The 23,914-nt window shown below is 36.6% G+C and overlaps 2 protein-coding genes and 1 long non-coding RNA gene across 3 annotated transcripts; 1 reads left to right on the top strand and 2 right to left on the bottom strand.

Moving 5' to 3' along the window:
* Window positions 1-6,627: 6,627 nt before the first annotated feature.
* On the top strand, window positions 6,628-7,251 carry LOC121776566. Its single transcript, XR_006045327.1, has 2 exons — window positions 6,628-6,861; window positions 6,939-7,251. It is a non-coding gene; the product is annotated as an uncharacterized LOC121776566 (long non-coding RNA).
* A 2,789-nt stretch (window positions 7,252-10,040) lies between these two features.
* Window positions 10,041-12,751, bottom strand: LOC121776042 (QWRF motif-containing protein 6-like). The gene is made up of 6 exons (XM_042173159.1): window positions 11,733-12,751; window positions 11,539-11,658; window positions 10,842-10,958; window positions 10,670-10,759; window positions 10,485-10,592; window positions 10,041-10,394 (listed from the first exon to the last, which is right to left on the bottom strand). The coding sequence occupies exons 1-6, from the start codon at window positions 12,615-12,617 to the stop codon at window positions 10,314-10,316; spliced, it is 1,401 nt and encodes a 466-aa protein (XP_042029093.1). The 5' UTR covers window positions 12,618-12,751; the 3' UTR covers window positions 10,041-10,313.
* Window positions 12,752-13,647: 896 nt separating this feature from the next.
* On the bottom strand, window positions 13,648-15,773 carry LOC121776595 (sodium/hydrogen exchanger 6-like). The gene is made up of 8 exons (XM_042173792.1): window positions 15,629-15,773; window positions 15,486-15,533; window positions 15,123-15,228; window positions 14,983-15,027; window positions 14,845-14,897; window positions 14,632-14,741; window positions 14,182-14,238; window positions 13,648-13,897 (listed from the first exon to the last, which is right to left on the bottom strand). The coding sequence occupies exons 1-8, from the start codon at window positions 15,648-15,650 to the stop codon at window positions 13,790-13,792; spliced, it is 549 nt and encodes a 182-aa protein (XP_042029726.1). The 5' UTR covers window positions 15,651-15,773; the 3' UTR covers window positions 13,648-13,789.
* Window positions 15,774-23,914: the final 8,141 nt, after the last annotated feature.

The following is a 23,914-nucleotide window of genomic DNA, read 5'->3' on the forward strand; positions in this document are numbered from 1 at the left end:
TATACCCCTTTGTCCAGGTGATCGATTTATTTTTTACCGTTATTTTGTGAATATGATAATAAATAGTTAAATTGAAGATAAAGTAAGAGAAAATAATATAGAAGTAAGAGAAAATAATATAGAAGAGAGTCGTATTTATATTATTATTTTTTTTATCACAACTTTAACTATTTATTACTATCATTTTGCTCAAACATGTGCCGAAAAGCTTTCAATCACTTGAGATGAGACGGGGGAATATATACTTTCTTCGTTCTCGAAAAATAGTCTTATTTTATCATTTTGAGATGTTTACAAAAAATAGTCTGATTTCTAAAAATAGAAAGTTTCTCTCTCATATTTTAGAGCATCTCCAATAACCGGCGTCACCACCGCGACGCCGATTTTTCACCGACGCCGGTCTGACGCCGAACCATTGGGCGTCGGCGAAATCGGCGTCAGCTAAATAGGCGTCACAATCGGCGTGCCCACGCCGACGGCGTCCGATTTTATTTTATTTTTTTTTAATTTTTCGACTTTTTTTAATGGAGAATGGAAGTGGAAATGTGGAGAAGAAGGAGTTGAAGAAGGAGTTGACCGAGAATGGAAGGATTTTTTTAAAGGAGTTGGGGCTGAATGTTGTTTTAAAGCAATTGAGCCAATCTTAATTATTTGTTTTCGGCCAGAAGGGTTGGGCTGATACCCTTTTGAATTAATTAAGAGTATTGATTATAATTATTTCAATTCCGTTGATTTAAAAACGAAATGAAAAAATTTTAATAGTATTATTCAATTTTCCCGTATTTGTCTCGTAAATTAAATTCCGTATGTTGCTACGATTGTAAATTAAATTATATAATTGTTATTAGTGGTGTGGATAGGTAGTGTGAAGGCTATGTGAGTGCTATTTGATGTCCAGTTGATGTGGCAGGAGAATTGTAGTGCTGATGATGTGGCAGTGTGAAGGCTATTTGAGGGCTATTTGACGTCCTAAGCTATTGGAGATGCTCTCCTCTCTCATATACTTTACCTATTTTTTCTTCATACCTTTCTTACTTTATTTATTGAACGAACTACGCAAATTGTCCCTGAACAATGCGTTTCGCACGCAAACAGTACCTGGACTTTAAAAATATCATTGGTAGTCCCTGAACTAAAATGTAATAACATTCATGATACTTTTTCACTATTCACACAATTTAGCACCAAAATGCACCAAGGCATGAAGGGTATTTTCATACTTTCATATCTAGCAATTGGATATGATATTTCTTTTTTTTTTTATAATTTGAGTACCTAAAATAATATTTTTCATTTCACTTTTTCAATCATTTTATGTCAAATCATTTTACTCATAAACTTTATAAAGTGAAAAATTAAAATAAAAAATACTATAATATTCATAAATATATTAATCATAAAAATAAAAAATATAAATTAATATCAAAATAGTTTGTAGCTAAATTTAATTTTTATTGTGATTTTCCTCTACGGGATACCACATATTGGAAGAAGGCGCAATGGTCACCTCAGTCGGCTATCTTATAAGAGCATCTCCAGTAAGACTGGACGTCAAATAGCCCTCACATAGTCTTCACACTGCCACATCATCAGCACTACAATTCTCCTGCCACATCAGCTTGCCACATCAACTGGACATCAAATAGCCCTCACATAGCATTCACACTACCTATCCACATCACTAATAACAATTATATAATTTAATTTACACTCGTATCAACATACAGAATTTAATTTACGAGACAAATACGGAAAATTCGAATAATAATATTAAAATTTCAAAAAGTACAATAATTAAAAAAAATACATTTAAAAAAATTACATTTAAAAAAAATTACATAAATTTACATAAAAACTAACGCCTTGCAATCCTCCGCGCCCACAACTCTTCAACTAAATCCTTTTGGAGTCGAATATGAGCCTCCGTCTGACGCATGTCGGCATGTGCTTGGAGAAGGGCTTCTTCATCGTGAGGTACCCCACCTCATACGTTGGCGGTGGCGAAGCCGTGGCTTGGACCGGCCTCATTATCGTCGTTGGCTCATCAGTCAGTTGTACACCTTCATCTTCGACAATCATGTTGTGCATAATAATACAGGCGTACATTATATCAGCAATGCAGTCGACATTCCACAAACGCGTTGGTCCCTTAACTGCAGCCCATCGAGCCTGAAGCACACCAAATGCGCGCTCCACGTCCTTTCGCGCCGACTCCTGCCGCGTCGCAAAGTAGGCTTTCTTCGCATCTGATGCGCACCGGATCGTCTTCACAAAGACGGGCCACCTAGGGTATATCCCATCCGCCAAGTAGTAGTCCATATCATGCTGGTTGCCGTTGGCGACAAAACTGATGGCCGGACCGACGCCCTGGCACTGCTCGTTGAAAAGGGGCGACGAGTTGAGGACGTTTAGGTCATTGTTCGAACCGGCTATCCCAAAATACGCATGCCAAATCCACAACCGGTAATCAGCTACGGCCTCGAGGATCATCGTGGGATTTTTTCCCTTGTAGCCGGTCGTGTAAAACCCCTTCCAGGCAGCGGGACAGTTCTTCCACTCCCAATGCATACAATCTATGCTGCCTAACATTCCCGGGAACCCATGCTGATCCCCGTGCATCCGCAGCAGATTCCGGCAATCTTCGGGGGTAGGCTTTCGAAGATACTGATCACCGAATACTTCGATCACGCCCTGACAGAAATACTTCATACATTCGATGGCAGTCGTCTCACCGATGTGGAGGTATTCGTCCCACATGTCTGCCGCGGTGCCGTATGCCAACTGCCTGATTGCCGCAGTGCACTTTTGAATAGGGGTGTGGCCGGGTCTGCCAACCGCATCGTGCCTGAAGCGGAAATACAGATATTGCTGCTCCAAAGCGTTAACAATACGCATAAACAAGTCCCGCCTCATCCTAAAACGACGCCTGAAATGGTTGGCGTTAAAACGCGGCTCCTCTGCGAAGTAATCTGTGAACAGGCGTTGATGTGCAGCTTCATGATCACGATCAACCACTTGTCGACGGTGGACAACTGGTCGTGGGCGAGGTGCCGTCAGCTGCATATAACTCTGCATCCATCGATCAACCTCACGGCTCGTATAGGCATCTAGCTCTTCGTTCATCATACGCTCGTACTCATCCGCATCCCCACCACTACCACCGGCATTACTCATTTCTTAAATTGATCTTGAACAAAAAGTAAGGTAGAGAGAGAGTACTCGTTAAAACAAGTGGTGCGAATGAAAATGACGTTCAAAGCGCGTATATATAGTGTTTTCAAAAGAAAAAAAATAAAAAATAAAATCTAACGCCGGTTTGACGCCCATCCGGGACCCACAATGGCGCCGTGAGGTTCGGCGTCGGAACCGGCGTCATCGCGCGAATCGGCATGGTCACGCCGATTTTGACGCCGATTTTGCTGACGCCGGTTCCAATGGTTCGGCGTCAGAACCAGCGTCGGCGAAAAATCGGCGTCGCGATTTTGACGCCGTTACTGGAGATGCTCTAAATTGGGAATCGCTTAAATTTCTTTTATTAATAGTAACATTCAGAAATTAAAAAAAAAACAAGCAAACATACATAGGCACCTAGTACATAGACACGTAGCGAATTTGTTGTACAGTAAAATTTTAGGGTAAAAGAGTAATAGACTCTCTCTGTCCCAACTAAGTTGAGTCGTATTCCTTTTTAGGATATCCCAATTAAGACGAGTCATTTCTTTTTTAACAAAAAACAAAACATCAAATCACTCATATTTTATTCCACCATCTAATTTATTCGTCACTCTTATTTATATTTTATTCCAACATCAAATCACTCTACCATGAAGGATCCCAATGAAAACTATCTTAGAGAGAATACATGTGTACTCTGTAGAGTTAAGTGCATTAACATTAGTAACAGTAGCTTCATGGTGGCTAACAAAATCATGTACGAGAAACTTTATTACGATCCAAATTTCTAAATTATGGAGTATAATGTGCAATACCTCAATCTTGAAAACTTCTTTTTCTATAGCAGTTCAGAGTTGCTCAACCTCCTGAAAAGTTATCAAAGTAAATACAAGGCGGCCCAAACAGGCATGTATACAGCAAAGTTACTACCCGCTAAAAGTAGTTTTCTAACATGTATTTTCTATTGTTGTGATGCACCTCATTTGTGAAATGTTGAGTGCTACCTCACATTCATATTTTGGTTCACGAAGTTCCTGCAACTAATGAATGAAATTATTTGTTCCTGTTTCTGAACTTAATACAAAGTCTTATCCAATTTAAGTAATCGGTTTTATTCTCATAAAAAGGCACTGACCTCATTTTACAGTTTCTGATCAATAATTTGCCTTTTCTGTCACTTCTGTTTGCAATCTATTGGGATCATTTCCTGCACAAAATAGACAGTTTTTTCAAGAACGACATATATTCTTTACATTAGTCACTGATTTTTGAATACTTCTTTTCAATACCAGAAGGCATAGTATGTCAGTATCTCAAGCAATAGCACCATTCATTACCTTGATTGAAAATCTTCTACGTAAAGTTACCAACTCTATCATCAAGGTCAGTTGCATCACAATGGTTGCTAAAACAGAAATGGTTGAAGTCACTGATATTAAGTTCCAATTCTGCATGTTCTCATTTAAGTCCTTTGATACAATATCAAAACTTGACATAGTGTTTATATAATTTAGAATATGATGTAACCTAAATTTTAAACCATAAAATATGCATAATGTATTTAGCTGCAACACAAACTACTGGATATCAGCAAAATAGGAATACATATTTTGCAAGCTTTCTAGAATGACAGTTTTCAGGACACAACCTTATAGTTATCAGTCTAAACTAAGCACAAACTTATAGATATTCATCCCAAACTGTGCACACAATTATTACTTAGTGAAGCAACCCAACTAACAGTAAAGTTACCACATTAGGCAACCCTGCACGAGATTCATGACAATACACACACATGTTGTAAGAAGTGTGTTCAATGTGAATATACTTAATAGGCTGTTCCAAGAAACAGACCACTGATATAGATTATCCCTATCTGTCACAAGTACCCCGACAAAAGGACTTCTCAGTTCCTAAGCACATTTCTCTTGTATAAAATTGTTCGTCGAATATGAAATATTTTATTTAGAGTGGATTGGGAGAAGCACATTTCTCTTTTTTTTTTATAATGTTTTTAATTTTTTATAATGTTATGAATACTTAGTTTAACTAACAGATATTCTTAACTATAAACATCATTATATTATTTTATCCTCTTTTTTTATTTTAATCTACTTACCTTACAATTTATTTTCATTATTTGAAAATCTTATGTCCCGTGCGTAGCACGAGTGATAACACTAGTTTTATATAAATTGTGGGCGAGGAATTTGAATTGAATTAATTGATACTCCCTCCGTCCCAGAAAGATTATCTCATTTCTTTTTTCACATTCGTTTTGCAATAATAAATAGTTAAAGTAGAGAGAGAGTAAAGTAATATAGATAATAGTCTTATCTACATTATTCTTTCTCTTATTTTACTCTCTTTCAACTACCTATTTATTATTATTTTTGCAAAATGAGTGCAAAAAATGAATTTAGACAATCTTTCTAATCTTTCTGGGACGGAGGGAGGACTATTTTTGAATGTGTAGGAAGAGGAAGGCAAAGTCCAAAATTGGGTGGATTCCTTTCTGGAAAGAATATTTTTTGAGAGATGTGAGTGCCATGATGATATGCAGAGGAATGAACTGAATAGATATTGCATAAATTGCGATGCACCAATGTGCAGGTATTGCATCATAAGTGGGGAGCACTACAACCACAGTATTCTCACTATTTACAGGCTTGTTTACCAAAATGTTGTCCCTCTAAGCAGGGACGGAACCAGAACTTAAAATGAGCTGATGCTGAAATTTTACAATAAATGTGACAGGACGTGTGATGCTCCTATAATCTCCCGTAGCGGCTTGCCTCCTCTAATATTTTCTCGTTCCATAGTAGTGAGTGTATTTCTTTCCGTCATGAAGATTAAGAAAAAAAATATACTATTAAATAAAAATAATAATAAAGTAGGAGAAATGAAAAAAAATAGAGATAATAAAGTACTAGGAGAGAGGGAAAATAAGAGTGAGGAATTGTGTTACCTTTAACTAAAAAAAGTTATAAGAGGGAAAAGTAAGAGTAAGAAAATATGTAATGAAATATCGTAGACAAAAAATTAATAAATTAATTGATACGTAAAATTTTAAATAATACGAGTAGTATTTGATTCTTAAAATATTTTTTAAAAATAGAAGAACCAGATGGTACCCCTAGTATATTTCTAAACTAATAATAATAAATAAGAAATGAAATACTCCCTCCGTCCCGCACTACTTGCACTTATTTCCTTTCTGGGCGTCCCAAGTTATTTGCACTCTTTCCATTTTTAGTAACAATTTATACCTACAGCCGTAATTGCTGACTTTGTCTATCACTCATTCCTTAATCTCCGTGTCCAAAAAGAAATGTGTGAGTAGTGCGGGACGGAGGGAGTACTATCAACTACTCCTAATCACACAAAACAAGAGAGGGACATAAATGAGTGGTTTCTATTCCCTAGGTCATAATTATAACCCTCCTTCTATATTCCTCTTTTCCCTAGGTCATAATTATAACCCTCCTTCTATATTCCTCTTTTCCCTTTCTTCCTTCTTATCTTCTCCCCACTGTATCTCTCTTTATAAAACAAAATCCAAACATTATAGATGAATTAAGGAGGACGGCCGGCCAAGCCCCCGCTGAAGCGGCGGCTTGGCATATGCTATCTCCGTCCCTGCCTCTAAGTGAGATGAAAGATTACATTGACTGTCACAAAATTCAGGTATAACTTTATTCATTTTTTCAATAATATTTTGGATCAATAAAATTATTTGTAATTATATATGTATATATTTGAAGCCCTACAAATGCAACAAGAAATGGGTTGTGTCGTTGACTCCACTGCCACATAACCGGTCGGGTTCACTAGTCTAATTGTAAAAGGAAGCTCACTAACCCGGATCGCTTTCGTTTTTGCTCGATTGCATGCAAGGTCTTTTTCTAATTTAATTATCCTTATAGCTCCTAGATTGAATATCTAGTCAATTATTATTGTCATGTAATAATATAGTGCGGAAAATACCGACAAGAACAAGATCTAGATTCGGAATTGAGGATTCAAGATTGTATGTTGAAATATTAAACACAAACGATAAAAATATTTATTTCGTTATTTTTTTTCTAGCGTTTGATCAGATCTGCAGGTGAGTCGTTTTGGTATTTAGGTGTATGCGACAAACAAATAGTTCATTAGCCACCATTTGTTGACAGAGAAAGGCAGGAAATTCATATTGAATTGTGCATATTTATTTGACAAAAATAAATTAATGTTATCACACTCTCAAATTGAAATCGATCTAAACCGTTCATTTATTTTTCTACATTAAGTAAATGTATAGTATTAATTGTTCCGCTTGTCTCGGGTCCATAAACTAGTATTCGTTTATCTACATTAATTAATAAATCATTTTTAATTAAATAAAATACAATATTATAATATAATGGTTGATTATAGAAAGGTCTAAACTGTTCAAATGTTAGATTAAATTATTGTTGAACTACACTAAAATACTAACTTTTCATTTTAATGAAAGAAAATATAAGTAAATAACCTTCTTACTTGTTTAAATCTTTTATCCCTTCACGCTTTCAATTAAAAAAATGTCCCTTTTATCATTTATTTTACATGCATACAACAAATCTTGTAGACTTTGACAAATAAAACAAAATTGGATGTGTATGATGATTGACATTAGCTAATAATTCAAAATACCGTTGTGGTATAGAGATCTCTATCTCGTTTTTCTATGTTAGTTTCACTCTTTTCTTCTTTCTTAGTCAACTTTTGAAGTATTTCTCTCCATAGAATTTAAAATACTCTCTACAAGAAAAAGAGTTTCAAAAAATACTATTGTTGTTCTATCCATATTTCTTTTTAAAATGTCCCATGTTAAATGATTCATTTCTATTTTAAAAAATTAATTAACTTTTATACTATTATCTTATTACTTTATTTTTTTTCTTTTTTTCTTTTTTTCTTTTATATCTTTTATGTAGTCTATTCTTTCTTATCTTTAATACTTTAATACTTTATTTCATTTCTTTACTTTATTATATCTCAATTTAACTTATTAAGTTAAATTCTTGTGCCAAATAAAATGATACGGTTAAATTGGAACATAGATAGTATGATTATTTCATCCGTCCATATTTCTGAAAATGGAAAATTTCTCTTTCATGCTTTTTCTACATTTTTTTATCTCTTTCATACTATATTTACTTTTTCTCCATATCTCTTACATTACCTACTTTTTCTCATTCTCTCTTACTTTATCAATTTCTTATTAAAACAACACGACGTCACAAATGAGACTAATTTTTATGGAATGAGGGAGTATCATATTTTTGTAAGTTTGATTTTTCCAGAAATTAAATTTAGCATAACACATTGGATTATGTAGTTTTAAAAAGCGGTCAAAAAACGACATAGATGTCTCTTTTAATAAGTGTAAACAATATTATTCTGTGCGTTGCTTGAGTTTTTAAAACTTCGCCCAAATTTCATCGAAATTTCATGTCGTGGAAAACTCATACACTGCATAAGTTTACGATTTTGCGACCAAATTTTAATTTTATGGGAAATATTAAATTTTGACCAAAGTTTGTGATTTTAGCTACTAATAGTAAAAACTAATTCTGTATTTTCTCACTTTTATGTTGTTCTTATGGAATGTATTTCTTTGGCTCTGATCATTCTGAAATGCTTAATCAAACTGTCAATTACCTCTTACAAGTTAATCACTTGGTACATACATGACTAGAGTTGTCATGAATAAAAATGTTAGGGTGTGTTTGAGAACATGGAATTGGAGCTATGAAATTGGAATTGGAGGCTCTAATTCAAATTCCATTGTTTTGGCATCACAAAAATATATAGAACTGGAATTGAATTATAATTCCAAGTTTTTCAATTCTATGATTTCAATTCCATATCAAAAAGTAGAAAATTAGAATTCTAAATAGTTATAAAATTAAATAGTTTCACTATATACCCACTACACACACTTCACATACACTACACACATTTCACACACTTCTCACACTACACACACACACACATTCACACGTTTCACACACTACACAAATTTGACACACTACCCACACTACACACTCACACACTAACAAATTTCACACATTTCCCGCATTACACAAATTTCATACACTACACTACACACATTTCCCGCACTATAACACTACACCCACTACATAAATTTCACACATTTCCTGCACTATACACATTTCACACATTACACACACTACACAAGTTTCACACACTACACACATATCACACACGACACAAGTTTCATACACTGCATACACTACACACATTTCACACACTACACAAATTTCACACACTTCACACTATACACACATTTTGCACATTTTAAGCATCCGATTTTTGGAATTTTTTTCACATTTAGATTTTTTTCCGATTTGAATAAAAAAACTGAAATTTTTCAAAAGTTTAAACTGAACCAAATTTGAACTTTTAGTTTGTGAATAGTGTGTGTATTTTGGGTATACTGTGCGTAGTGTGTGTATTTTGTGTGTAATGTTTGTAGTATGTGTATTTTGTGTATAATGTATGTAGTGTGTTTATTTTGGGTATAGTGTGTGTGTATGGTGTGCAATGTATGGAGTGCGTTTTTTTGTATAGTGTGTGTATAGTGTTTACAGTTTGTGCGGTGTGTTTGAAGTGTGTGTATAGTATGTGTATTTTGTGTGAAGTGTGTGTATAGTATGTGTATTTTGTGAGCACAAATTTTTAAAATTCAATTCCATAGAATTTTAATTCCAATTCAATTCTAATTCCGTGTACCAAACGTTAGTGATTTTGTTGTGTTTATGCTACTAATAGTTCAAAATACCAACACTCAAAATTCATAATTTTTCGCAATAAAATACCACGGGAAAGCAAATTTACACATCAAAAAATTGACTTAACATCGTTTATGGTATGGCGAAAACACTAGATTCTTAGTTTTCTCAACCAAAAGAATACATTTACAAAGAGTTGATGATGATTTTTGCAAAGTGTGCAAAATTCAATCCTTCGACATCCTATGAAGATTTGAGTACATTTACAAAGAATATAAAAAAGAATTACACTTTTTTCAGAGAAAATAATACTCCTACACATTTGAGTGATGATCTGAACTCATATGAAGAAGAAGCTCATTCTTCACTCTTATGGGGTGGATGATTGTTGCTGTCGTTAAACTGCATTAGAGCTCCCCTTAGACTGCAATCGATCACCTGTTTAAATAGGTAAATGCAAACAGTCACATCACAAAACCTTCTAATATCGAAAAACTCGAAGAAACGATGCAATAGAGTTTTATCTACCTGAGAAGAGTAAGTTTTGGAGAGCAGATATCCACACTCCTCAGTTAGAGCTTTCTCTCCATTTGCCATCCGAGATACTTCAGACACCAAATTTTCAATTCCTTCAGCCTGCATCGAACCGAAGATGTCTTAATTCATGTGACATTTACTGATCCTAATCTGAGGTATGTGGAAAAATATCTTACCATGTGGGCAAATCTCTGAATTTGAGAATTTATGGACTCAACCACCTTCGAGGCTGAGCTTAGAGCTTCCTCTATCTCCCGGACATCAGCCTGGACAAGATTATCCCACGAGTAAGACACGAGATAGTCAAGTATATCAAGGGAGGGTTATAGTAGGCAGACGAGATCTCACCCGCACATCGCCACTAACTGGAAGTCTAACTGAGGAGCTCAGTAACGCGTTTGCTGCACCTGAGAGACAATTTGAGTAATCCACTTCCATACTAGACCAGTCCTCCAGATATGGCATCTAAAGCAAAATGTAACTATTTTAATAATTTGAAACAGAATGTTTACCGATGCAAATAAAAGTGAATCAGGGAATGGAAATAAAAAATATTAGCCTAGTCATCTAATTTGAGTTTTATATTTACAACATTAGTTAGCACTATCTACAGAAACTAACAAGAATGGGAAGAGAAAGTAAACACGAAGATGAAAAAGACTTATAGTCTCAATCTTATTTCAGTGAATACACACAAATGTTAATATGTTATTATCATAAGTTACACAAGCATAGACATGTATTGGACTTAGATAGCCTTTATATTTCCCTTTTATTTTCTAAGCGATCAATCAAACTCCGGAGGAAGTGTTAACGAAAACTCAGAAGTCATAAGCATATATGCTATCATCACGAGTTACACAAGCATACACATGTATAAACGATCAATCAAGCTACGAAGGAAGTGTTAATGAAAACTCAAAAGTCATAAAACATATGCATTTCATTATATTCATTAGCAATATGACACATGACAGACTCACAATATAACACACAAGAACAAGAAATTTGGAAAATTCAAGCATAATCAAGAAAGAAGGCTTACTTGAGCTTCAACTACTGTATTCAAAGTCTTCAATCTTCGCAGGACTGCAAATTCAATGCGTTTCTTTTTCACTTCATCGCGCTTATCCAATATCATGGCACCAAGTGAACAGAAATTCCTCTGAATTTGAAAGGAAAAAAAAAACATTAATTGATGCAACATCTTCTGATGAAGAACGTGAGAAAGCAACAAACCTCTGTTTCCTGCTTCTGGGCTTGAAGGGAAACCTCTGCCTTTGCATTCGCAAATCGATACTGCAGAAAGTGGTTAATCATCATTTTGAAGGAATGCACTTCATCCAGATGATTAGACACCTTCCTTCCTTTCCTCGAATTCAACGACGAAGGATGCGGAGGCCGTGAAACGCCTCCTCCTCCGATCTTCGAGAGAGACGAGAAATTCAGTGATCGCGCACAATCCTTGCCGGAATTCTCCAAATTCCGATCCATATCCGGCACAGAAGAGCGCACATCTGTTGTTGCGCTCCGCATCTTGGTCACCGGCGCACAGTGGGGCGAATTAGGGCACGAGGAGCTCCCCTGATTCGAAGCGGTGGCGGTGGTGCAGGAAGCCGAATCATCGAAGCTGGATGTGGAAATCCTGGAAAACCGCTTCTCTGCATCGGACGTCGCCTCCTGCAGCAGCCTCGCCGCCGCAGTGACGGCGGAGCATCCGTCACTGCTACTGCTCAGCGAATTCGAACGGCTGACGCTTTGCCTGAATCGGGACGGAACAATTCTTTCTCTCTCTATTGCGATAGGCGTGTCTGGTCTCGACGAAACCCTAACCTCTCGGAGATGGTGATCTTTCGAATTCAACCGTTGCTGGTGCTGTTTTCTCTGTATGGTTGAGATAGGCGCAGGAAATTTGTCCAATCCGCCGCGGTTTGGCTCCGGGTTGAAATTCTCATCGTTTTTGGACGGATTGCGGCGGTGTGCGGATTTGGCGCGGGGAAAATCGGAAGGGTGAGGAGTCGAATTGGATTGGACTAGAGGAGACATGAACCGTGAGCTCACTTCTCTCACTCTTGGCCGGCGCTGTGTCGGCGACGATGCGGCTCCGCCGGTAAGGTCTGCCATGATTCTCTCGCAAATTTTGTTTTTAATCCTTTGTTAATCTTCGTTTTGAATCGTGAAAACCTGCAAGTTGAAGGATTTGGCGATGATTGGAGTAGAGGAAGACGATAACCTCACTGTAAGAAGCGAAAAGAGAGATTTTGTTAATGCTAAAGAGAAGAGATGATTAAGTAAAAACTAGCCGTTGCTAAATATAAACGGTTGTATTTCTTATTTAGCAAATAATTAATGTCTCATAATGAGGAGAAAATTTTCATTACCAAACACATAATTACGATTAGAATGAGTCAAATGACTATCACACTTTTACTAATTTGATTGGAACAAAAAGTAAATTTCTTTATTCTATTCTTCAAGAGCATCTTCCGATTATCTTTTTCCTTCAAAGTTCAAAATTTTAATTTGTTGTGCTTCAAATCCATTTATATTTCTCTTTTTCAAGGGCATCTTCCGACTGATCTTTTCGTTTTAAAATTTAAATTTTTGTGCTTTATATTCATCCAGATCATCTTCTTCAAGAGCACCTTCCGTTGATCTCTTTTGTTATAGTTTATTGACAAATAAAATAAAAATAACTATAATGATGATGTAAAGAGATAACTGAAATTACTATAAAGTCTTATTTGCCAATCCTCTTATCTTCAATTGATTTTATTATTGAATCATGTGAATTTCTATTATACTATCAGAGTAATTTGAGAGAAGTGTAAATGAATGAAAAAAAACAACAAAGGACGGTTGACCAATGAAATAAAAATAAGAGCGTTTGAAGAAGGGTATTGGCAAATGAAACAATTCTATCTCCAACTGTAATTTAGACCCAATTAATTTTGTGGTTGGACAAATCCAACTCAACTATTAGGGCCTAAGTGACATACATCTCTACATATTATGTTTAAAACATTACATCATATTCATAGGGAACAAAGAAAAAAGTAATGTCATAATAAGACGGAAATAACAAAATAATTGGATGGCAAGTGAAACCAGGAACTCCTCTCAGTGAATCATTTTCATATACAGATATTACAAGGCGTCAAATGATGAAGCAGTCCTACCCCTAATTTGTGACTAATCTACAATCCTATGGCAGTATACTTCTAACAAAGATACAATGTTTGTGTGTCATTAAGCAGTCCGATCTCCATCTTCACATGTCACAACTCGATAAACCACTATTGAAGTCGATCTGTCATGGACGATGAGTAAAATTGCCTACTATTATCAGCCTCGTGTCTGTGATCATCGATAACTTGCTCTCCCATTGTCGCTGAAAATATCATCTGTATATATGAACAAAGATTATGGTAAATAAATGAGGTGATCCTCCATATCCTTGTGAAGGATGGTTCCTACATCAAGCCACGAGTAGCACGGGTTTCGAACAAAAAGATGAAAAAAGCTCGATTCACCATCAAGAGGATATGACACAGACCAGTAGAATGTTTAGCACGCATAGTATAGCATATAGAAATAGTATAGTGGTAAAAGAGAAGCATGCTGAAGTGGTACCCCATGATTGATCAGCAATTTAAATTAATTCTAGAATTATAAGCAGTTAACTTACCGTGGTCATCATCTTCGCCACTTTGGGATATGTAAAAAATGGGGTAAGGCAGTTAACCTACAAGATGCCAACAACAAAAAAAAATTCAGAAACTTATCATCAGAATCAAATTAGAGCCTCATATTAAGTGCATTACTGCATTATAGACTAATAACTAGGATACTATTTGAGAAATAAATAATAAAAACATAACTTAAGATCCCCCAGAATATAAGAAATACAGTTAAGTATTACTATTAAAGAGTTGTATAATGATGCATCAAATCTACTCATGTTACTACGAGGTGATTGATAAAGTAGAGATCAATTAAGTATTTATTAACATTATTTTACTACCAGGAATTCACGAACATAGAACACTGTTGACATTCAATCTTGCTGTGACGTACTAGAGAACGCACTTATAGTTCCACATTCAATCAGAGGTCGTCGATCTTCAAGGTTGCTCACCGTTAGAACAACAATTGCAGTTGTCGCAGCGAATATAGTCTGACCGTGACCCTCTGGAAGATCATGAACCGACTGCAGAGCAAGCGCAAATGCCATGGCCCCTCGAAGCCCTGTGATTGATATTGTATGTAAGTTAGGGATGTCAAAGAGTCTACATCAGATGAGGGTGAGTCCTTAGTGAATAAGGACCAGCAACTATCCTTGTTCACTTACCACTATACCAAAGTGCTTTCTGATGCTTCATTGATATTTTCCTATGTGAAGGCCTAACCATATTGATCAAATAAGCACATGAGAATACATTTGCAAACTCAAGGATACAATTGAAAAAAAGATGAACCAATATGAGACCAGCTGTACTGTTCCATGGCAATGTCAAATCCCATATATATAAATCTGTCAGACAGACAAGAGTCAATCAAAACATAGGAACTTCGACTTAGGATACAATAGAGACAACAACTAAAATAAATTAATGAATGACTACTCACATGAAAGTCTCGGCCAATGATGCAATTAAATGGAAAAATGCAGATACAAATTTCTGAGATTTGTCTGACAAATTTGAGAATTTGAGAAAGAGTAGTGCTTCATAACCTACCACAAAAAAATAACACCAAAATGTCTCGCTGCATTCTAAAATCAAATGAAAAAACAACTTAAATGTAAAAATTGTCATAGCTTAACTAACAATTCCAGTGAATAATATTGACACGATACCGATAGACCAAGCCCTTCGGCTAGTATGTATGTAGATCAATTTGAAGATGAGAAAGCACAAGCTATGTCAAATATCCCATAAAAATTAAATAAAAGGTTCATACAACAAAAGAGAACAGCTCAAAATTTCTTACGAGAAATATGGGAATAGAACAAACAAGCAGCACTCCAAGTTCTGAAGACTGTACATGTAATAAGAAGGAAAGTGATAACTGATAAGTAATTCTAGCATATTAGATCTTAATGGCAAATATCAGTACAATATCCAAATGCTTACTTATCAATATCCAGACCAGCATACTTGAATAGGTGCTGGATGTTAAGCCTCCACAAAGTGTGTTACTATAAGCTATAAAATCATTAAAATAATACTGTTGCTAGAATGATAATAAAGAATTTAAAGAAAGGATATAAAAGCAGAAGTAAATCCAACTCCAACCCCTGCAGATTCAGAAAGAATTTAAATTCATTAGCTTAAATAATTGAATTTTATGTGATAGAATAAATGCCTAAATTTCTTTGGGAAGTAAGTAATCAACCTAAAGTTATATTGAAGTCTACCAAAGGAAAAATAATTTACTTAAATTGATAGAGGAATGTAAGGGTTTTCAGTTGTCTCAGTTCTGCTAAGTCAAGTAAGTAGTATACAATTTAGCACACTGATCACGGTTAAGCATACATTATGCAACAAGTTAAGCATACTTCATACCTTGAAAGGCACAACATAAATGAAATAATTTTTCTTTTAGTCCTCAATAGTCAATACTAGTTAAATTTTTAAATAAATATGCAAATAACTATTACTTCTTTATTTCAATATTAGATTTAATTTTATAAAATTAAATTATAAATTTAGATTTTTAAATATCAATAAATTTTTTTTATTAAAACTATTAATTCATGGACACTATAAATATTGATTAACACTATTAATTTTTATTATTTAATATAATATTCAGTTGAATTGAAGAAGTACAAAAAAATAATACGAATTATGATAGAAAAATAAGAGCTATTTTACATAGCCTCCATTCAGTTGTTATAATTGCTTGTGATTAAATATTATGAAGTTGACTAAAAATTTGATACTACTCTTATTCTATTATACTCCATCCATTCCAAAAACAGTATTTTTTTTGTCATTTTTGTCCATTCCACAAAATTAGTTCATTTTTTATATTTTTTGAAAACCTTTTTATCAAAACATTATAATCCGTACTATAATAAGTATGTGTCTCGCTATCCATTATTTCTTGCTACTTACCCATTTGAAGTATTTATATAAGAGTATTTTTGTTTAAATTTTCTAGTTATATTTGATTGTGTTCAAATAAATAAACGAAAATTACATAGTACTTATATTAGATGCATATCTATTTATGATTAAAACTAAATTGGCGTCAGCATACCTTATTGATTAAATATTAGACATTATCAAATATTGATTAAAACTATTAATTTTTATTATTTAATAATTAACCAAAACTTTATTGATATTTAAAAATCTAAATTTAAAATTTAATTTTATAAAATAAAATCTAATATTGAAATAAGAAACAAAGTGGAGGATGGCAAAAGGGAAGAGAATGATAATTTTTAAATAATATCAGATTTGGTACATCAATGAAATAATATCAGATTTAAAAAGTTAAAAGTGTAAAAAAATCAAATTGCCCAGCACCCCAAAAGGGCATTTTCGGTTCAAAAAAAGCCAAAAGGATCATTTTTGAGATAAATCCTTAGTCCATGATGTTTGAGATATTTTTAAAGTCCAGGGGCTATAGACGAGATAAACCCATAGTCTAGAGACATTTTTTGTAGTTCACTCTTGAATTAAATGATTTTGCAATTCGTAGGTTTGCCTCGTATAGACAATCAACTACCACCATAATAGTGGTGTATCCTCGAGACTGGGGTAGTCCCGTGATGAAGTCCATTGAGACGTCGTCCCATACTTGTGAAGGCACCGGCAAAGGTTGTAGAAGTCCTGCGGGTTTCTGAGTCGAATACTTGGTGGATTGACATATCACACAAGCATCCACAAATTCTCGAACGTCCTTTCTCATTCTAGGCCAGTAAAATCCTGCCGCCAACAAACGGAAGGTACGCTCGTGCCCCGGGTGACCCGCCATTGGTGTACTACTGATGTGAATCAAATTGTACATTTTTATTCCCCTAACTTTACATGATTTATATAGTTTGATGCTTGCAAAAGTATGTTTTGTGGTGTAGGAAGATGAATGAATGGTGAAATAAGGAATGAAACTCGATGGTGAAAAAGTTGTGCGAAAATTCCAGCAAGTATAAGAAATTGGCCACCCGGCCGGGTGATTTTGTAATTGTAAAATTCTACCCGGCCGGGTAGCAGTTTGGAAAAGGAGGCAGTTCATGATGAAAAGAAAGAAAGAGAAAAGGCTGTAGAAAAAGGAGAAAAAGGAGTCAGGGGATGTTACGAATGAAAAGAGAGGAAAAAAAGAGAGGAGAGAAGAGAGAGATTGGATGTGACGGTTTTTGGGCAGAAAATTGATTAAAGAAGAAGAGAGAGAGAGTTGATTGGACGGTTTTTGTGGGGGAGAAATCATAGAGAGGAAAAAGGAGAGAAAGAGAGGAGGAAAAAGGGAGAAGGAAGGTCCGGCCTACTCTCCGACGATCCGACTCCAAATCCCAATTCCACTCATCGAGAGCAAGCTTCCTACGGTTTTCATTGCATATTTCACCATGTTTCTAGGCTAAGCTCTCTATGTTGCTCCGAGTTGTAATCTAGGCTTGTATGGATGTTTTTACACCATTAATTTCATATGTTTGTGTCCAACAATGTGCTTAATTTTATTCACTATGTTTTTGGCTAATGATGTAGTGATGTTAATTCCTTTGCTTTCGTCTCTTTAACATAGTTTAGGATTGATCGTTTGTTGGTATGCTATCGATTTAGAACTGTTCAGGGGATAAATTGATAGTGGATTAGGTAAGTGATTATAGTAGACGACGTTCGTTCCCGCGCATCCGCAGGAATTAAATGTCGTTGAAAGTTGGTTCATGGAACAAGTGTTCAGCTGACTGTGAACTATATGTCGTAGACATGTTCAGTGCACGCGATTAGGTTGATTAGTTAATCCCAAATATGTGCTTTTAATATCGGTGTAGAATAATACTAGCCTCGTGAGCAACTTGGAGTGACGTCTTTTTCCTGTTTGAAAAGTCTTCCTTAGTTTGTAAATTTAGTTTTTTTAATCTTGTCAATTCTTGTTAAATAACCTACGCCTCCCTGTGGTTCGACACTCGAAGTACTACAGTCGACTCTGTACTCTTGCAGATAGATTGTAATATTAGAGCTATTTTATTAAACTTGTGTGTTAATAATCCATTAATATAAAAGCTCGAAAATTACACATCAAGTTTTGGCGCCGTTGCCGGGGAGGCAACTGGTTATTTAATTTAGGATTCTTTTTATTTTTATTTTTGTATAGCTTTCTAACATTTTATTTTCTTGTTACAGAGTTGTAGCTAGAAGGCTAAGTCGAGCCAACGACTTTAAACAAAGGCGCTAGTTGGGAGGCAACCCAATGAGTTTTTAGTTTTTTATTTTCTCTTAATAAATCGAGGGTTTTGTTCGCTCAATTCTTTCCTTCGATGTATTTTTATGAATTGAGTATTTTGTTTTCTTTTTGTGTTTTTTTTTTCTTTTTGTAGGAGCAACATGGAGATGAGACTCATATTGGAGCTTAGGAGGAATCACACCTACAAAGGAAAATACACCCACCCTCCCACCCGAATGCACTATGGACATCATGCCAAGTTTGGGGGAGCTCTCTTTCCCTTTACTTTATTTTTGTTCTTCTTTGCATGCATTGAGGACAATGATGCATTTAAGTTTGGGGGGGGGGTTGTGAATGATTTGTGATGCATGTTATTGGGTGTATTATATGCTAAAGTGTTTTGAATCATGTAATTGACGGGTGCATGCTTTATCTTCGGCTTTCTGGTTGGGAAATCTTATTTGATTTTACTTGATCTTTGAAGCCTAGGATGAATGGAATTTGTGCATGAATTTATTTGAAAGAGCATGTTGTGATTACATCCGATTTCTTGAGTTGAGGAGAGTATGAAAGTCACATGTCTTGTGGAAATTATCTTGGATTGATTTGCTTTATCGAGTTGCGTGCTTGCATTCATTTGTGTTAATGATATGGGAGGATAAGGCACTAGGATGAACTCCATGGCCAAATAATCACAAGCCTAGTCCAACAAATGATCCCCTAGAAGCCACTTTGAGCTTAATTCCCTATTCTTTGTGTAAACACTTAGCCGATCACTTAGCTACTTAAATAAGCCTAATTCTAGCCTCATCAATAGACCTTGCTACTATTTGGGTGCTAAATACAAGTTGAGCTTTGTGGTTGAGTTTGAGTGTGGGTGGTGAATGGTAAAGAGTAGACACTTCTATACTTGATGTAACGTGAAAAGAATGAAGTCCTTAGAAAAATTCAAAAAAAAAAAAAAGAGACGACCTTCAAATTCGCAAAAGTCGAGGTCTTTGCAAAAAAAAAAAACAGAAAAAAAAGTTATGAAATAAAGTAAGAGCTTCTATTTTTTAAGATGTAATATTGTCTAGAATGATCTCAAGTTTGGGGGAGTGAGAGTTGGTTGTAATATTTTGATGTTTGATCTTTGGAAGGAAGTTGTAGGAGGGAAGAATTTGGCACTCAAATGTGTAGCCTTTGAGCTCACTATCCATATTTATCCTACCTCATCTCTAGCCTCATTACAACCTTGAATTAAGACCTTGGACCTTGTTGTTGATGCTTGTGGATGTTTTGTAAATAGCTTGGTAGAGTTAAAAAAGTTTGATTTGAAATCCGCGAGTCTATGTGGTAAGTAATGCTTGATGAGTCGATGATGACGGTTTGAGTTGTATGATCACATGTTTGGACTTACTTTGAAATGCACTATGACTTGAAGTTCTAGGTTGATAAGTGATGGTTCATGAGAGTGGGAATTCTTGATTGGAATTGTTGGAGGTTTAAATTTTGTCATTCATGTCTATATGTGATTCACTCTTATAAAAACTTTTGTGAGCTGAGCTTTAAAGTTTTGTGTTTATTGTGATCTTGCTCGAGGACGAGCAAGTAAATAAGTTTGGGGGTATTTGATGTGAATCAAATTGTACATTTTTATTCCCCTAACTTTACATGATTTATATAGTTTGATGCTTGCAAAAGTATGTTTTGTGGTGTAGGAAGATGAATGAATGGTGAAATAAGGAATGAAACTCGATGGTGAAAAAGTTGTGCGAAAATTCCAGCAAGTATAAGAAATTGGCCACCCGGCCGGGTGATTTTGTAATTGTAAAATTCTACCCGGCCGGGTAGCAGTTTGGAAAAGGAGGCAGTTCATGATGAAAAGAAAGAAAGAGAAAAGGCTGTAGAAAAAGGAGAAAAAGGAGTCAGGGGATGTTACGAATGAAAAGAGAGGAAAAAAAGAGAGGAGAGAAGAGAGAGATTGGATGTGACGGTTTTTGGGCAGAAAATTGATTAAAGAAGAAGAGAGAGAGAATTGATTGGACGGTTTTTGTGGGGGAGAAATCATAGAGAGGAAAAAGGAGAGAAAGAGAGGAGGAAAAAGGGAGAAGGAAGGTCCGGCCTACTCTCCGACGATCCGACTCCAAATCCCAATTCCACTCATCGAGAGCAAGCTTCCTACGGTTTTCATTGCATATTTCACCATGTTTCTAGGCTAAGCTCTCTATGTTGCTCCGAGTTGTAATCTAGGCTTGTATGGATGTTTTTACACCATTAATTTCATATGTTTGTGTCCAACAATGTGCTTAATTTTATTCACTATGTTTTTGGCTAATGATGTAGTGATGTTAATTCCTTTGCTTTCGTCTCTTTAACATAGTTTAGGATTGATCGTTTGTTGGTATGCTATCGATTTAGAACTGTTCAGGGGATAAATTGATAGTGGATTAGGTAAGTGATTATAGTAGACGACGTTCGTTCCCGCGCATCCGCAGGAATTAAATGTCGTTGAAAGTTGGTTCATGGAACAAGTGTTCAGCTGACTGTGAACTATACGTCGTAGACATGTTCAGTGCACGCGATTAGGTTGATTAGTTAATCCCAAATATGTGCTTTTAATATCGGTGTAGAATAATACAAGCCTCGTGAGCAACTTGGAGTGACGTCTTTTTCCTGTTTGAAAAGTCTTCCTTAGTTTGTAAATTTAGTTTTTCTAATCTTGTCAATTCTTGTTAAATAACCTACGCCTCCCTGTGGTTCGACACTCGAAGTACTACAGTCGACTCTGTACTCTTGCAGATAGATTGTAATATTAGAGCTATTTTATTAAACTTGTGTGTTAATAATCCATTAATATAAAAGCTCGAAAATTACACATCAACTACGATGCTCCTCCAACAAAACCCTCTTTAATTTAGAGTCGTGGCTGACCAATATCCTCTTGTTAAAATATATCAAACCGTCGGCAAAGGCAAATTGGGGTGGTGCTGTGCCTGCTCTGATCTGCGCCGTGAGTTCCACCAAATCCGGCTGAGATTCCGTTTCCTTGCCTATGGCGTCTAGCAGCTTCGGGATCGGGTGCGCGACAGCGGTTAAACATTTCGCGTCGGCCACCTGGGCAGCCTGATCAGCCTCACGCCCTTGCTCCGGATCATCCGACAGATGCGACAGATCCGTGTCCTCCCTCCTAGACAGGGCGTCTGCTGCCCTATTTAAAGCCCCCTTCTTGTACTCAATTCGGAACTTGTAACCCATCAATTTCCGGACATAAAGTTGTTGATCTGGTGTTTGGACCACTTGTTGCAGTAACTCTTTTAAGCTCTTCTGATCGCTTCGGATAACAAACTCCCTGCCCAATAGACACAGACGCCATTTTTGAACGGCTTCCACAATTGCATAAAGTTCCTTATGGTAAGTCGAGGCGACTCTACCGCGCGGGCCCAATTTTCGGCTAAAATAGGCGATGGGGTGCCCCTCCTGAATCAATACAGCCCCTATCCCTGTGTCGGAGGCATCCGTTTCCACGTAGAAAGTCTTGTTGAAATCGGGCAGCCGCAAGACCGGTGTCGACGACATGGCTGATTTCAGGGCCTCGAATGCGTCTGTTGCCGTTTGGGACCACGCAAAGGACTCCTTCTTAAGTAGATCAGTCAATGGTGCTGCGATCACGGCGTAGTTGGCGACAAACCGCCTGTAGTATCCGGTTAAACCCAAGAACCCACGGAGTTGTTTCACGTTCCGGGGGTATGGCCATGCAGTCATCGCCTCAATTTTTCGGGGGTCTGCTTTCAACGTACCATCTGCAATCAGGTGACCCAGGTACTCAACAGTAGTGCAGCAAAATGAACACTTAGACAATTTAACATAAAATTGATTCGTACGAAGGAGCGATAGTACCTCTGTCAAGTGCTCGCAATGTGAATCCAATGTGGGGCTGTACACCAATATGTCATCAAAGAAAACAATGACGCTCCGTCGCAGAAGAGGCTGAAAGATATTGTTCATTGTTGCCTGAAAGGTAGACGGGGCATTCGTAAGGCCGAATGGCATTACCAAGAACTCGAAATGCCGTCATGGGTCCGGAAGGCTATTTTAAAGATATCCGTATCGTGCATTCTGATCTGATGGTATCCCGAGCGCAAATCGAGTTTGGTGAAGAATTTCGCCTTTCCCAATTCATCAAACAATTCATCCGCGGTGGGAATAGGGAACTGGTCCGGGACCGTTGCTAAATTCAGGGCACGATAATCAATGCAAAAATGAAAGGTACCGTCCTTTTTTCTAATCAAGAGCACCGGCGATGAGAACGGGCTCTGACTCCGTTGAATTATGCCCTGAGACATCATTTCCTTGACTTGCCGCTCAATTTCATTCTTCTGAAAGTATGGGTAACGATACGGTCGAACATTGATCGGCTTGGTGCCCGGGAGCAAATGTATTCTGTGATCAAAAGGTCGAGGCGGAGGCATGCCTGTCGGGATTTCGAACACGGCTCTATTGGCCTCGAGCACCTGGCGGAATTGTGCCGGAAGGTCTGTAGGGAAATCAGGTGCATCAACCGAGCCGGATGGCGTGTTTCTCAGCCGGGTCCAGCGCGATGACCTCGTAAAATTCATGAGCAGCGGAGGATGATGCCAAAAGGGCTAGCGAATGCATCGAGATCAGCTGGGGTCCCGGTCGGCTTCCCTGTAATATCACCGATTTGTTATCCCTCTGAAATTCCAACGTCTTTCCCACGAAATCAGCAGAAATACGACCCAAAGACTCTAGCCAGTCCATGCCGAGTATGACATCCCATCCATGTACATCCAGGATGTGTAAATCCGTGTGAAAGTCGGTCCCCTGTATTGATAATTTGGTTCGTCTAGAAATGTGTGAACATATGAGCGAGGCGCCGTTCCCCACATACACTCGGAAGGGTCGAGTACGCGATATCTGGAGTTGTAAGTTCTCCGCAAAGCTGGAGTGGAGGAAATTATGAGTACTTCCCGTGTCAATCAAGATTCGGACCTTAGTGAGTCCAATTTCCCCTAGGACTTGGAAAG

The sequence above is a fragment of the Salvia splendens genome, chromosome 18 (assembly GCF_004379255.2).
Source record: "Salvia splendens isolate huo1 chromosome 18, SspV2, whole genome shotgun sequence".
NCBI lineage: Eukaryota > Viridiplantae > Streptophyta > Magnoliopsida > Lamiales > Lamiaceae > Salvia > Salvia splendens.

Coding starts and splice junctions, on each gene's coding strand:
- LOC121776042 (XM_042173159.1), bottom strand. CDS start 12,617: ATGGCAGACCTTACCGGCGGAGCCGCATCGTCGCCGACACAGCGCCGG. Junction 10,760..10,841: donor CAGTTAGTGGCGATGTGCGG/GTGAGATCTCGT, acceptor AATCTTGTCCAG/GCTGATGTCCGGGAGATAGA. Junction 10,593..10,669: donor TTCAGAGATTTGCCCACATG/GTAAGATATTTT, acceptor GGTTCGATGCAG/GCTGAAGGAATTGAAAATTT.
- LOC121776595 (XM_042173792.1), bottom strand. CDS start 15,650: ATGCTGGTCTGGATATTGATAA. Junction 15,534..15,628: donor GCTGGTCTGGATATTGATAA/GTAAGCATTTGG, acceptor TTACATGTACAG/TCTTCAGAACTTGGAGTGCT. Junction 14,898..14,982: donor GCCATGGAACAGTACAGCTG/GTCTCATATTGG, acceptor CAATATGGTTAG/GCCTTCACATAGGAAAATAT.